The sequence below is a fragment of the Hyperolius riggenbachi genome, chromosome 12 (assembly GCF_040937935.1).
Source record: "Hyperolius riggenbachi isolate aHypRig1 chromosome 12, aHypRig1.pri, whole genome shotgun sequence".
NCBI classification, from domain to species: Eukaryota; Metazoa; Chordata; class Amphibia; order Anura; family Hyperoliidae; genus Hyperolius; species Hyperolius riggenbachi.
Genome location: NC_090657.1, coordinates 203,080,957 through 203,095,108, shown reverse-complemented (window position 1 = coordinate 203,095,108; position 14,152 = coordinate 203,080,957). Strand labels below are relative to the sequence as shown.

Genomic DNA, 14,152 nt, shown 5'->3' with positions numbered 1-14,152 from the left:
ATTCATGTGTGACGACTGGGGTGGGAGGGATGGGGGCGCACTTTGAGGTGTCAGCCTTGGGTGTTGGAGGACCATGTCCCGGGCCCTGGGGGGTTGGTTAGCGTTAGGCATAACCAGGGAGGTGGTTAGCGTTAGCCATCATCAGGGTGCTGGATAGGGTTAGGCATCAGTAGGGGAAGGGTTCTGTGTGAGAATAGGGTTAGGTTGAGTTGCATTTTCTGATTTTAAGCAATTGGATAGGTTGCACTTTATGATAGTAGGAGCTATAAATAATTGCAACCAGTAGCAAAATTTGATAAAGTTGCAACATTTTTCACACCACCACCACCTCTGATTTTCTCTCATAATCTTCTGTTAGTGGAAATAGGAGCAAGATTCTGCATCTCATGGCTTCCTACCCGGTTAATGGTCCCATGCTGCTGACACTGCGCTCTCTTGGCCAGGCAGCACTAAACAATCCCAGAATATGGAACAGTCAGGTTGGCATAGAGCTTACCTCTCCTTCCTTCTGGTAGAACTTTTTGAGATTCTCGTTCTGCTTTATCAGCTTTAGGTCCTGTAAAATAAAAGCAACAATCTTCAGTCACAAAGAACTGCATCTGAAAGGGTCTTTCCAGAAGTAGCTACAAACGGCCTTGTGGAGGTTTTCCTACACATAATTTTTCTTAATGAGCTTCTGCTGTGTTTCCACGGTTTTCCCACAATTGACCAATAGCACACGAATATCTGTGCATTGTTCACTCCTCTCAATTAGACAAAACAGAAACACCAGGCTGAGCTAAGCAGGCCTGTGTAGGGAACTATCAGCACTGATGTGATGGGATAGCACCTGCATTGCCAATCCCCTTGCCTGTCTATGACTAGCTTGAAGTGAACCAGTCTCAAAAAGTAAGTTAAAGGCATACAGTATTAGGCCCGAAAGCTACTAGCAAGCAAGAAAATACTCAGAATAATGTGGACAGTACTATTTTCACCTGATGTTTGGTACTTGTTTAACTTTAGTGCTGAAAAGTTATATTAAACTGACGGTGAAAAATGATTTCCTAGGAGAAAAATAGTAAAAATTAATTGATTGGGCCCCATAAGTGACGACTTGCTTGTTGTTTACTTTCTTTCCTGAGGCAATTACCTCCGGTAAAGTTGCCATGAGCTAGAAACGCATTGCAATTTTACCATTACTAGCGCTGGGGGAGCAACGCCTGTTAACCTTTAGCGCCACGCGAGTTACTGGGTTAACGCGCACATTGCTAAGGTAACATGCGGACTGTTGTGTATTACAGTAGCAATGCGCATGGTCCCTAGGCAGTGAGAGAGCCTGGGGCCCCGCAGCCCCCCCGGTTGTATGGGGGCAATGGGAAGCCTCCCCGAGGCGCTCCTGGATAGTGCTGTATAGCATGAACTAATTCCCGCAGGGCAACCGCTTCGCGGTATTGGTTTTTGACCCTGCAAAGTTTGGCATGCGAAAGCAGATGCATTTCTGCGTGAGCATGTCTCATGGTAAGCCATTTTAGCCAGATTTGCACAGCTAGACTTGAAAGGGCTAAGCTTGGTGTAGAGCACGCATACATTTTCTTGTGATTGAGCAATGCGCATGTTAACCTGATCACAAGCATAGTGCTAAGGGTTAACAGGAGGTGCTCCCCTAGCAGTAGTAACGGTAATATTACTGTGCGCTGCCTACCTGCACATGCCAACTTTTTCGTACTTTAAAGAGAACCCAAGGTGGCATTTCATTACGTTAGTGGGGCACAGAGGCTGGTTGTGCACACTAACACCAGCCTCTGTTGCCCCATCGTGTGCCTCAAAGCCCCCCCTGCTCGCCGCTATACCCCCGCAGTGCTGGCAACACGCAGCGTGTCGCCAGCACAATGTTTACCTAAACGATGTCTGTCAGCGCCGCTCCCCCGCCTCCTCTGCATCGCCGCTACCCGCCCGTGTCCCTTCCCTACCGCTGATAGGAGGGAAGGGAGGCGGGCGGGTAGCGGCGATGCGGAGGAGGCGGGGGAGTGGCGCTGACAGACAGCGCTAGGGTAAACATTGTGCTGGCGACGCGCTGCGTGTCGCCAGCACTGCGGGGGCTTTAGCGGCGAGCAAGGGCGTCTTTGAGGCACACGATGGGGCAACAGAGGCTGGTGTTAGTGTGCACAACCAGCCTCTGTGCCCCACTAACGTAATGAAATGCCACCTCGGGTTCTCTTTAAGCCACAAAGGGCCTGATGCAATAAAGAGAACTCGAGGAGTTACCTTGGGGGGCAGATAAGACAGAGGCACGTTCTTCTGCCTCATGACATGCCTCTGTGTCCCCACTACGCTTTTGGCGGCTGAAGCCTATCACAGCCGATCACGCTGATTGGCTGGCGAGGGGAGAGGGAGGGGGGGGGGGGGGGAGAGAGATGAAAAAAAAATAGTAAAAAAATGTTATAAAAATAAAGACAAATATTTATTAAAAAAACAAAAACATTGAGAGAGTGATCAGACCCCACCAGCAGAGAGCTCTGAGCTGCAGTGGCCATTTTTGTGAAAAATGGCCTGGTCTTTGGGGGTAAAGCCCGTGGTCCTGAAGAGGTTAAGGCTGAATTACTGTAAATACCTTCTGTTTTAAGAAGGCAAACCAAACTCATCAGGTTTTCAAATAACCCAAACAACTCTTTTTCAGAGGTGGATACAATTGTTCATTGCCTCTTATACAGAGACTCATATGGAAAGTATTTGTTCTTGTTGCAGCTTCTATTTCAAAGAAGCACTGGAGCAATGATAGGTGGACACAGGACAAACATTGAAAGGGAACGGAAAGTTATTCTCACTTACACATAGGAAGGCAAATGCAGAGACGCACACTTCCTGCCACCAGATGTGCAAGTCGTCAATTTTGAACATGGATTCAAAATCTTACAAATCTCTGGGCAAGTCTTATTCGAGCACCTTATATCTGTATAGGCTTTTGTTTTACTAAATGCGTTTCTGACAGAAGTTCACTTTACAAGACATATGGTCAATTTGAGTCATAGCGATTAGTTTACTAGGACTAGTTTCTGCAACTAGTTGCTAGACCCTAGGATCAGTTATTAACCTCCTTAGCGGTAACCTCGAGTCAGGCTCAGAACGGAAAGCTTCAGCTCAGAGCAGTAACCCCGAGCTGGATCCATGGGAGGTGTGTAACGTGCTGGGCTGCTGCAGATCTATCTAGTGGTATGATTTTTAGGGTCTAAAAGCTTGTAAAAAGATTGCACCACTTTTAGACGATAAATTCTAGAAGTAATCATACCTACCGCCAGGGAGGGTGAAGAGAACTCAAGGTGGGGACATTTAAAAAAAACTAAAAAACTATGCTACCTAATTTGGGGGGCTGGGCGGATCAGGTAGCCTCCATCTCCGCCGCTCCTGTAGCCCGCAGTCCTTCAGTTTCTGTTTTGTGACCTCTCCAGAAGGAGAGCAAGCTGCTCTCTCAGCGTGCAGGGAGGCAGGGGAGTGGCCAGGGAGAGACTGATGGCAGCTGGGGAAAGCTTGCAAGAAGGCCCCCAGTGGGCGATTTGAGCAGGGAATCCCTCTCCTCCCTTACCCTCGAGATTAGCAACAATCATTGTCGCCAATTACAAGGGGTTAAAGCACGGCAGTGGGGGGGGGGGGGGGGGGAGTGTGCGGGGGGGAGACACGGAAGCACCTCTGTGTCCCCATCTGCCCCCTGCCGCACCGCTTCGGGTACATTTTAACAATAGACATTCTGAACAAGCTTAACACATCCAGCTTCTGGGCGACTCAGCTACTTATCTGAAAGTGTTAAAGTCTCACAAAACTGACAAAAGGCATCAGTCTGTCCTGGATAGATTCATAATAAAAAAGGAAGAGGTCAGGAAATCTAATTAAATATTCAATTGTGCACAGGACCTTCTCTAATGTTAATATAGATGTACATGTATTCAGTCTGCCTCCTCTCACCTCTCCTTCCATGAGACAGACCACCTCCACAATCTGGCTCAGCAGCTTCCTTGTCCGCTGCCTCTTGTAGGTGCCCATGTGTGGTGCTTCAGTCATGTGCCTCAAGAGCGCCACCTATCAGGAGAGGAAAGACATAACAGAAAGGTTAGATCTGTTGCAGTATTCTGTGCTCTGCTCCCCTTCCTAAAGCTTTGCACATTTATAGACAGTTTAGGATATTGAACATTAAACTTCAGGTTCAGTGCTCTTAATAGTCAAAACTTCCCTCACCTGAATGAATGGAAGCATTTGTTTCAGCCCAGCGAAACCCAGAATCAAACAAGGCAAATTACTAAGGAAATTGTGTTGATTGGTATGCATTATGATTGATACTTCTAGACCCGAACTTGTTAAATTAAAAATTATATTCTGCAGCAAAAGCGTGTCTGCAGCTGTTCATACAAGCATATCTGAATCCAGAGAGGAGAGGATGGAGGCTGTAAGCACATTTGGTCCATCACACTGGCAGAGCTGGGACAAGTCCCTCCAGCAACCAAGGCTGAGACTCCAAAGTGTGCCCTTCCATCCATCCCACCCCAGCCGTCACACACTAATTACTATTAGACAAAGGGCCTCCAACATCTTAATCTCTAGTTATCTGGCTTGAAGTCACTGCCATGTATTCCCCTTTCCTATTCCTTTCTGCTTCAAACACAATAGGGGAATGATGGCTGAGAAAATTGTGCGCCCCTTCCTACACTGTGCCCTGAGGCTGAAGCCTCTCTCGCCTCTGACTTGGCCCGGCCCTGGATACTGGCATTATGTCCACCTCTTTGCTATTAAATACTGTTCAATTCACTTATCATCCTGAGTGATCACTATAAGAATTTACTTGCATGTACTGACACAGTGGGTGACAACAGATGCCAGCAGAAGCCCAGTATTTCCCAGAAGCCATAGTTTATTGTGGCCCTTGGTAACCCGGTGTGTGCAGACAGTACATTTATAATGTTGCAAGTCCAGCTGCGGCTCTTACTCATCTAGCTAGTCTTGTGGTACTTACAGTGAGACTGGGACTGGTGTGCCAGAAGACCGAGCATTTACCTAAAGGGGAACAGGAATTTTAGAGTGTTTTTACATTAAAAACTATACAGTGGGGTGTCGTCACCTTAAAGGCCAACTATCGTGAAAAATTTTAAATGCACGTGTATAGGAAGTACATTTCTCACAGAGTTAAATGCACTTTAAGTTACTTTTCTCCTATGCTGTTGTCACTTACAGTAAAAGTCTGACAGGTTTCAGACTGGTCCATCTCCTCATGGGATGGGGGTCTCAGTATTACCATTAAAAAAAAAAAAAAAACACTCCCTGAAAAGGATCTCAACAAAGATGCTGCCCAGTAGGGATTGCCCTGCCTAGGAGAACTCAGGTTTTTTGTATTTTCAAAAGCACTTCCTGAGTGACATTTGCTCAGTCCAACTGCCAAAATAGTGAGCAAGCGAGTAGGGGTGACTGGTCAGTAGGAATGGCTTTACCAAGGAAACTCACAGAGAAGCATCGCTGAGAGATTTGTAAGGCTCTGATTTGTGAAGTCATCACAGCAAATCAGAACATTACACATTTACCAGGTGATGAAACTGATCACATGCTTCTCCATGAGTTCTCTTATGCAGGTCCATCCCTACTGACCAGTCTCAATTAACTCCTATTTTGGCAGTTGGACTCAGTAACTGCTGCTCAGGGAGCGCTTTTGAAAATAAAGAAAAAAAACGGTGAATTCCCCATGTGGAGATGGCTTAGTCCATAATCATCAGATCCGTTACATTTTTACTGTTTTTTTATCTATTCTAAGTGAAAGCAACATAGATAAAAAGACATTTTAAAGAAATGTATACTCTACAACAAAAGTATATCTAATACGTATGCATACACATGCATTTTAAATTTTAAAATTTTTCGCAATAGTGGTTGAGTTTCCCACTTTGATCCAGTCCCGAGTCTTAGCTGTGCTTTCCTTGGTCCTGTGTCCTGACACATGACATATATAACCATCATGCAAGGCACAGATGTCAAATGCTGGGAGGTGGAACAAGAGCATATGGGACAGGAGTGGTAGCTATAATACTGCCAGCAACTTTACCAACCTCTGCAGGGAGGAATCGGCTACTATTGTGAGTACGTCACCTTTATGAGGGACCATAACTGAGGCAACACTATCATAATGGGAGCATCGTAGTGAAAGGCACTGTAATGGGGTCGGCACTATAACCGATATAGCATCATGAAAGAAGCTTTATAGGAGGACATTTAATAGGGTTAAATAGATGCAGGCAATACTAAAATAGGGTTGCATGATAATAATAATTCCAGTATTTGTATAGCGCATCCACTAAAGCGCACTCAGTAGGCAGTAGCAGTGTTAGGGGGTGTCGCTCAAGAACTCCTTACTGAATAGGTGCTGGCTTACTGAATTAGGAAGAGCCAAGATTCAAACCCAAGTCTCCAATGTCAGAGGCAGAGCCCTTAACATTACACTATCCAGCCACTAATAGAGGCCAACTTTTAAGATGCCTATTGCAGAGGCCAACCAATAGCCCCACCCATCGCTCTGCAAAGTCAGATGACCGATTAGCATCAGATACTCTCGTCAGACACTACCTACACATAATCTGCACCATGACTGATTACCCTATGCTTCAACGAGACTGTGATTACGTTTTCACTAGACCCTCACACTCACCATCCTGGCCTGCAGAATCCATAATGTTCTCTTGTTCCTCAAAGAACACTTAGAGAAGAAGTATCCTTCTGGAGTCTCAGAGTAGTTCTGAGGTTCTGGAGAGGGAGGTGCCTGTGGGGTGTCATCATAGTCATCCTGGGACAAAGACTGCTGTGTGGGAGGAGCTTGAGAAGAGTTTTTTGGAAACTCTTGTTGGTCAACATTTGGCACATCAGTGACACATTTGAACCTGCTGTTATAATACATGTGGTCAAGCTGCACTTTCCAGTCTTCCCCATAAAAATTAAACTCATATTCGGGCCACTGGACACCTCTGTCGTTGCTGAGCCAATGAGGAGTGCTAGCAGTGCGAGATGGGGTAGTCACCATGGTGAGATCGGTCTGAGTGCCCATTTCTGTCTGTGAGATGTGCCCAGTGCAGGTGGCGGCATCCACATAGGCCCATCGATACCTCCTCCCAGCATTCTTCTCCACTAGGCGCTGCGCCTTTTTTGAAGGCATGTGGTTCCATTCCATGGCGACCGTTACGATATTCCCTGGAAAGACTGTAGGTACCGCGTCTGGTCTGAGGAGCATTTCGCCCCCTTGAGATATGTAACATTCTGGGAGGAAGTGGGCGGAGCACATGCGATAAGAACAGATGTTTTTTGAAGTTGAAATTTTCTCTGCCAAGGCTTCGAGGTTGTCATAGTACTGCCCTGTCTGCTGGAGCCACAGCCTCACCCGGCCAAGATCCTTGGGGAAGATGTGCAGCGTGATGCCGGGCGAGCAGCACTTCTTCCCCATGAAGTGCGGACAGGATCTGTAGATGCATTTCGGCATGGTGGATCTCTACAGAGAAAGTGGAGCACAATCAGAAGAGAAAAGAGGGAGTTCACATTAACATTATCAGCCTAGTTATATTCCCGTTAATCTGAGCATCCTCCTTACATAATAAATGGTACCTCTTACTTCACCAACCTTGGCATGAGCCACCCATATGATACTAATGAATTCATATCAGATTATAAGCATACTGACATATTGCTGGGAGGACATTTGTCCTGAAAGATTACTGGAAACACCGTTACTAAGTAACTAATAGGGATAGTCAATTAGATGCAAATATTTCCAAGTTCATGTACATTTGTTTGCAAATGTATGCAGCATGAAAATGGACCAATCAATTTAAACCTTGCTGGGACTTTATTGGTCCAGTTTCAAGCTACATACCGGTATATTTGCATAAAAATGTAGATAATCCTGCATGAACTTGGAAATATTTGCATCTCAATGATCACCCCTAGCAACTAAATACTCATACATGAGGTCTGACAGCCGGCACAGATCAGGACTTTAACCCTTGAGGCAACAGTGTGGAGTCGAGTCCTTACAGATGCAAGTAGGAGGCCCAACTGTGTGGTGCACCACAGAGTGAAGGCAGGGTGTGCAGGAAAACCATACCCACAGTCTGTTCTCAGCTAAGACGATCAGAAAGATTGCTCACCAATCCTTTGAGGGGTCTCACGGACCACTGTATGCTTGCTAGAGTCTAAGCAGATGCAGCCACTTGTAGACAAGCCTAGTGTGTGTCTTAACTGTGGTTTTCCCCAATATTCTTCCAGTATAAGTACTCTGAAATATGCATAATCTCATACTTTAGGGTGTGTCCACAGGCTGGAGAACCTTTCTGCTGAAAACCTGGTGTTAAGTGAGCAAGTGAAAGACAATGTTACATGTCGGTGTTTACACTCCACCACATAACTTGTAAAGATCTGGCATGCCAAAACTCCAACATTGTGAGCCTTCCTCATCACTACTGTTCTAATAGAATGGGGTAATAGAGGACTTGTGCTTCCATCCCCATAGCATAAAAGCCAATTGTACCTATAACACTATGGTCAACTAGAAAGCTTTATCTTAAACCATATGACTTTCTGAATTCTAAGCTGCCTCCCGAAATGTTACAATACTTCGATGACATGCATAATAATAATTATTTATTGCCCCTCTCATAGACACCTTCCATTGCCCAATATAATATATATATCATCAATCAATGGAAGGTGTCTATGAGAGAGGCAATATAGCCTCCCACCCTCCTACTGAGCCCTTGTCCAAATCATGGAGAAGGCGCTCTCCCCCCCCCCACCCCCCCACCCCCGTAATGCACAGAAGGAGGGGGTGCATATGTCCTCTGGGGCTTATGTGTAATCTGGGAGCGTTTAATAAGGGGACCCCCAGATGTCCTGCCGCTTCCAGGTAAATAGGTATGACCCTATACCTGTTTAAAGTAAAACAGTACTATAATCTTTATCAGAGGGAAAAAAAAAAAAAAACTTTTGTGGTGCCCATACACGGTACAATAAAAAAGTTCAATTTTTCCGTTTATTCAACCAAAATGATTGAATCAAATGAAAGTTGCAAATAATTATTTTTTTCGATCAAGAAAAAACTAACCATTATCCCACTTTTTCAACAAAAATCTGAGCGGACATGTTGGAAAAATCTTTATATTTCATCTAACGGAATAAACAAACTAAATTAATCGAAAAAAATTGTACCATGTATGGGCACCTTTAGATTCTTCTGTTAATCTGTCACTGCTTTTTTTCTTTTACTTCTTTCTTTGCCTTTAAAGTGTACCTGAGGCGAAGAAAAAAAAAAGTTCTATACATACCTGGGGCTTCCTCCACCCCCCTTTAGCCTGATCCCTCCCACGCCACCATCCTACGCCGCCTGCATCCTCGGCAATTCTGCCCCAGTAATTCGGCCAGTTGGCGCAGTAGTACTGCACAGGCACAGAACTCTAGGTGACTGGAAAGTGATGACTTGTGCATGCGCAGTAAGCCCCATCTCCTGAAGTTACTGGGCTGGATTGCGGAGGCAGCAGGCAGCGGAGAACGACGAAGGACTAATCAGTATGAGGGGGGCTGGAGGAAGCCCCAGGTATGTATGAAACGTTTTTATTTCTTCCTCACAGATTCTCTTTAAATATTAATTGAAGGGTCCTCTGGTCGACGGTCCCTGATGCTCGCCGCTCACCTGACGCCCTCGCTGTATGCCAGGCACGCCTAGCATTTCACTCCCAGACACTCTGCGTCATCTGCAGGACCCGCCATGATGGCAGCTGTCCTCTTCATCTTCCCTGGAGCCCAGTCACAAGCATCTCTGGTGCTCCCGCCTGTACTTAGCTTTACTATACTACAGGAGGCTCCCTGCACACTGCATGCGATTCCGATTCTGCTTTTTAATCTTTACTGCATGCTGCGTTTTTTGATCCGTTTTTCTGTTGAATGTATTCAGGGAAAATTGGAATCGGAAAACGGATTTGCTGTGTGCAGGGAGCCTGAAGGTGATAACAATAGTCAAAAAACTAACTGAATGGCTGAAAGTTACTCAATCCAAAATACTGGGCTAGCGAGAGTTTGCATACATCTTTTCCATGGAGTGCTTCTGTAAAGAATAAAGAAATCCCCCACAAGGAGATGGAGTAATCCAAAACCTGTCAGTGGTTTACTTCTTACTGCAAGTGACAACAACAAAGGAAAAAAAATTCTAGTGCACATTCTCTTACTCTGGGAGAAATGAAGATGTTATATGTATGCATTTTACAATTTTTGCAATAGCGATCGTTTAAAACTAGGTACACAGTTACAGTTGAAGCGGATCTCCAGCCTAAATGTAAAATCTAGCAGCCTTTTTGTAAAAGAAAGTTATAGTTACCTGCTCTGCTTTGCCCCTCGAAGCCGTCCTTAAGACCCCACATCACCCGATTTTTGGCACATGGAACCGCCTTTATTGGAGTTCACATCTTGGCATTTTTATCTGGGTAGGGAGGGGAGGCGGAGCCACGCACCAATAATCAGGTCATTGTGGGGCTTCCGGCGGCTTCGTGCAAAAAGGCAGCGCAGGTAAATAGAACTTTATTTTACAGGAAGGCTGCTGACTTTTAAATTTAGGCTGGAGAACCGCTTTAAGGCCACAGGGATCGGGACTCAATCCCTTGGGTTACACTTGGGGGCCCAGTGCTGTACAGACCAGTTGCTAGACAACAGCTTTAACCTCTTGACGACCAGCTAACGCCGATTGGCGTAAACTGGTCGTCTGCGGGTTACCATGGAAACGGCCGCTCGATCGAGCGGCCTTTCCATGTCAGTTCCCGGAGGGTGTCTCCGTGAATAGCCGGAGAGGCGACGATCGCGGCTCGCCGGCAAAATGTAAACACGCGGGGAAGAAATCCCCGCTGTTTACATCTTACGGCGCTGCTGCGCAGCAGCGCCGTAGGGCAGATCAGCGATCCCCGGCCTCTGATTGGCCGGAGATCGCCGGCATCTGATAGGCGGAAGCCTATCCTTCAATGCGCAGGACGGAACTCCGTCCTGCGCATTACGGAGAGAGGGAGGGAGGGAGGTAAGGAGGCAGAGGGCGGAAATGGCTGTGGAGGGGGCTTTGAGGAGCCCCCCCCCCCGCAAAACGCAGATGGCCGGCGGCGATCAGACCCCCCCGGCAGGACATCCCCCTAGTGGGGAAAAAAGGGGGGGGAAGTCTGATCACCCTGGCATAATACTGATCTGTGCTGCGGGCTGGAGAGCCCACGCAGCACAGATCAGGCAAATCACCCCTGGTCGGCAAGTGGTTAACCCACACAGAAATCAGGCATGATTGTTCTAATTAGAAAAATGCTTATGAATAATTATTGCTTTATTTTTAGAATAAAAGTACACTACTGCTCACATACTGGCAGACTTATCTGGCACATCAACAGAAGAGAAGATGAAGAAAATATGCAGTGAAGACAAATTTTCACAACGATACAGACATGACGTGCAGCAATCATCTGTTCAGTTCCTTGGCACAACCTTAGCCAATGACCTAAGATGGGGCAGAACACCACCAAAATTCAGAAGACTGCACAGCAGAGGCTATTCTTTCTTTGGTATGCCGCTGGAGCGGTTGACCAGCTTCTACACCGCTACTATGGAATCTGTCCTTTGCTCCTCAGTCAACGTCTGGTATGCTGGTGCAACGGCTAGCGACCGTTATAAACGCAATGTGTCATTACCAATGCGGAGAAGATCATTGCATCACCCCTGCCACCTCTCAATCTCCTCCACAACGCTAGGAAGAAGAAAAGGGCCACCAGGATTTCCCACGATCCCTCCCACGCAGGCAGTTGCTTCTTTAAGCTCCTCCCATCTGGTCACCGCTATAGAACTATCCCATCCAGAACCACCAGGCGCAGGAACAACTTCTTCCCCCAAACAGTTCTTCTGTTAAATGTCAGCCCCCCCCCCAACAGAGGTGGAGAGCGGCGGGGAAGCCTGTCATGGAGGCCGATTGACAAGCCTCAGATAAAGCAGGCTAGCGACAAGCAGATTGTCGCTAGCCTGGCGATCTTTCCGGGGGGACAGCAGAACGCAGGGGGACGGGGGGCTGGCAGCGGCAATAGAATGACACAGAGGCATGTCATTGTGCCTCCTCATCGCAACGCCGTGCACAGAAAAATCGCTACTGCACTTGCGCAGAATGCTTCCGACGATAGGAGCTTTATCAGGGTGTGCTCTTGGCCGTGCATGCGCAATAGCCAGCTTCGAGGGGGTCGCTGTTGCTGACTGCTTTTTTTTCACTGAAATAACTCTTTAAACATCGGAAGGAATTTTGTCTAAACTTTTGGGCTTCTTTCACACTACACACTTCGTATTGCCATAAGATCGCAACGATGGTGAAAAAAAGCAGGGCTGTGGAGTCAGAGTCGTGGAGTCGGGCAATTTTGGGTGCCTGGAGTCGGAGTCGGGAAAAAATGCACCGACTCTGACTCCGACTCCTAATGAATTTGTAACTGTAATTAAAATAGAAAATATGATAAAATGTTCTATTTCTTAGATAGTCATTAAAAATAATATATATATATATACAGTATATATACAGTAATAGCTGTGCTTAGTCCACAAAAATGAAATAAACCAATCAAAAGGAGTTACTTGTGCTGCTTCAATAAAGCAGTCCCCGTATTTTTAAGGTCAGATATACAAATCTGATTGTGACTGTATATATGATGTGTACACAGGAATCTCTTATATATACTAAATAACATCTATGCTGTAAGAATAAAGCCTGATGTGTAGCTGTGTCACTAATAGAGATGGTCAATGAGATGGAAATAATTCTGCATTGATGCTGATTTATGCAAATATATGCACTCCCTTTGCTGATGAAATCAAATAATTCGATATGTTAAAATTTGGTTTAGTGACTGCAAATTAAAGGGTACCTGAGACGGATGAAAAGTAAAGTTTTATACATACCTGGGGCTTCCTCCAGCCCCCTTCAGGCTAATCAGTCCCTCGCTGTCCTCCACCACCCGGATCTTCTGCTAAGAGTCCTGGTAATTCAGCCAGTCAGCGCTGTCCGGCCGCATGCCGCTCCCACAGCCAGGAACATTCTGCACCTGCGCAATAGTGCTGCACAGGTGTAGTATGCTCCTGGCGGTGGAGTGTGTGCATGCGCACTACGCCCGACTGGCTTAAGTACCTGGACTCATAGCAGAAGATCTAGGTGGTGGAGGAGGACAACGAGGGATGGATTATCCTGAAGGCGGCTGGAGGAAGCCCCAGGTATGTATACAACTTTAATTTCATTAGTCTCAGGTTTACTTTGTTACACAGTAGTACTATACTCTACATATGCACTCTCCACAGAGCTGCAGGGAATCCACTGAGAATGTTGTGCACATTGAACACAGAGGTGTTGTCTGTCACCCATAAACCTTGTTCAGATTGTGCATGAAGAATGTGTAATAGAGGAAGAATCTCCTCATTCCCCTGCAGAGTACCTGCACATCATTCTTACATGTTCCCACACTTACATTGCCTAGGGCCTGATAGATGTTCTTTGTTCCGGTTTGTACCTTTTACAAGTACTCTTACCAAGGACTAGTTTTAGTCTAAAGGGAATAAATATAGTAGTCTACATATCCTTCTCACTTCAGTTGTCTTGTAAAATTCCTAAGCGTTGGCAGTTAAGAGACGAATTTCACGTTACATACTTTTATTCAACAAAATTGTAATTTGCAAATTAGAGGAGTCGGAGTCGAGGAGTCGGTGGAATCCTAAACTGAGGAGTTGGAGTCTGGGATTTTTGGACCAACTCCCCAGCCCTGGAAAAAAGTCCCATTGTGCGTTAGGACTGCGATTGCTTTGCATACAGTACATCATAAGAAAGCTTCACTGCCTCTGTAAACAGGCACATTGTCCGGTAAATGCACAGCATGCTGTGCGGTATTCCGGAAAACCCGCCACACCATGGGTGTGACATTGTGTATGTACCAAAAAAATATAATTGCATCATCGGTTTGCGATTATACTGTCCGTTGCAACCAGGGCTGTGGAGTCGGAGTCGTGGAGTCGGAGTCATGGAATCGGGCAATTTTGGGTGCCTGGAGTCGGAGTCGGGAAAAAATGCACCGACTCCTAATGAATTTGCAACTGTAATTAAAATAGAAAATATGATAAAATG

General features: G+C 46.1%; 1 protein-coding gene across 1 annotated transcript in view; it reads right to left on the bottom strand.

Annotated features, from left to right (window-relative positions):
• Positions 1-14,152, bottom strand: part of LOC137542407 (zinc finger protein 718-like) — a 56,185-nt gene that overhangs the window by 29,763 nt on the left and 12,270 nt on the right. Inside the window, exons 2-4 of the mRNA XM_068264297.1 lie at positions 6,656-7,486; positions 3,937-4,050; positions 497-556 (exon numbers count right to left, since the gene is read on the bottom strand). Of these exons, the coding sequence (XP_068120398.1) occupies positions 497-556; positions 3,937-4,050; positions 6,656-7,477 (996 nt within the window). The 5' untranslated portion in view covers positions 7,478-7,486. The remainder of the gene's footprint in view (positions 1-496; positions 557-3,936; positions 4,051-6,655; positions 7,487-14,152) is intronic.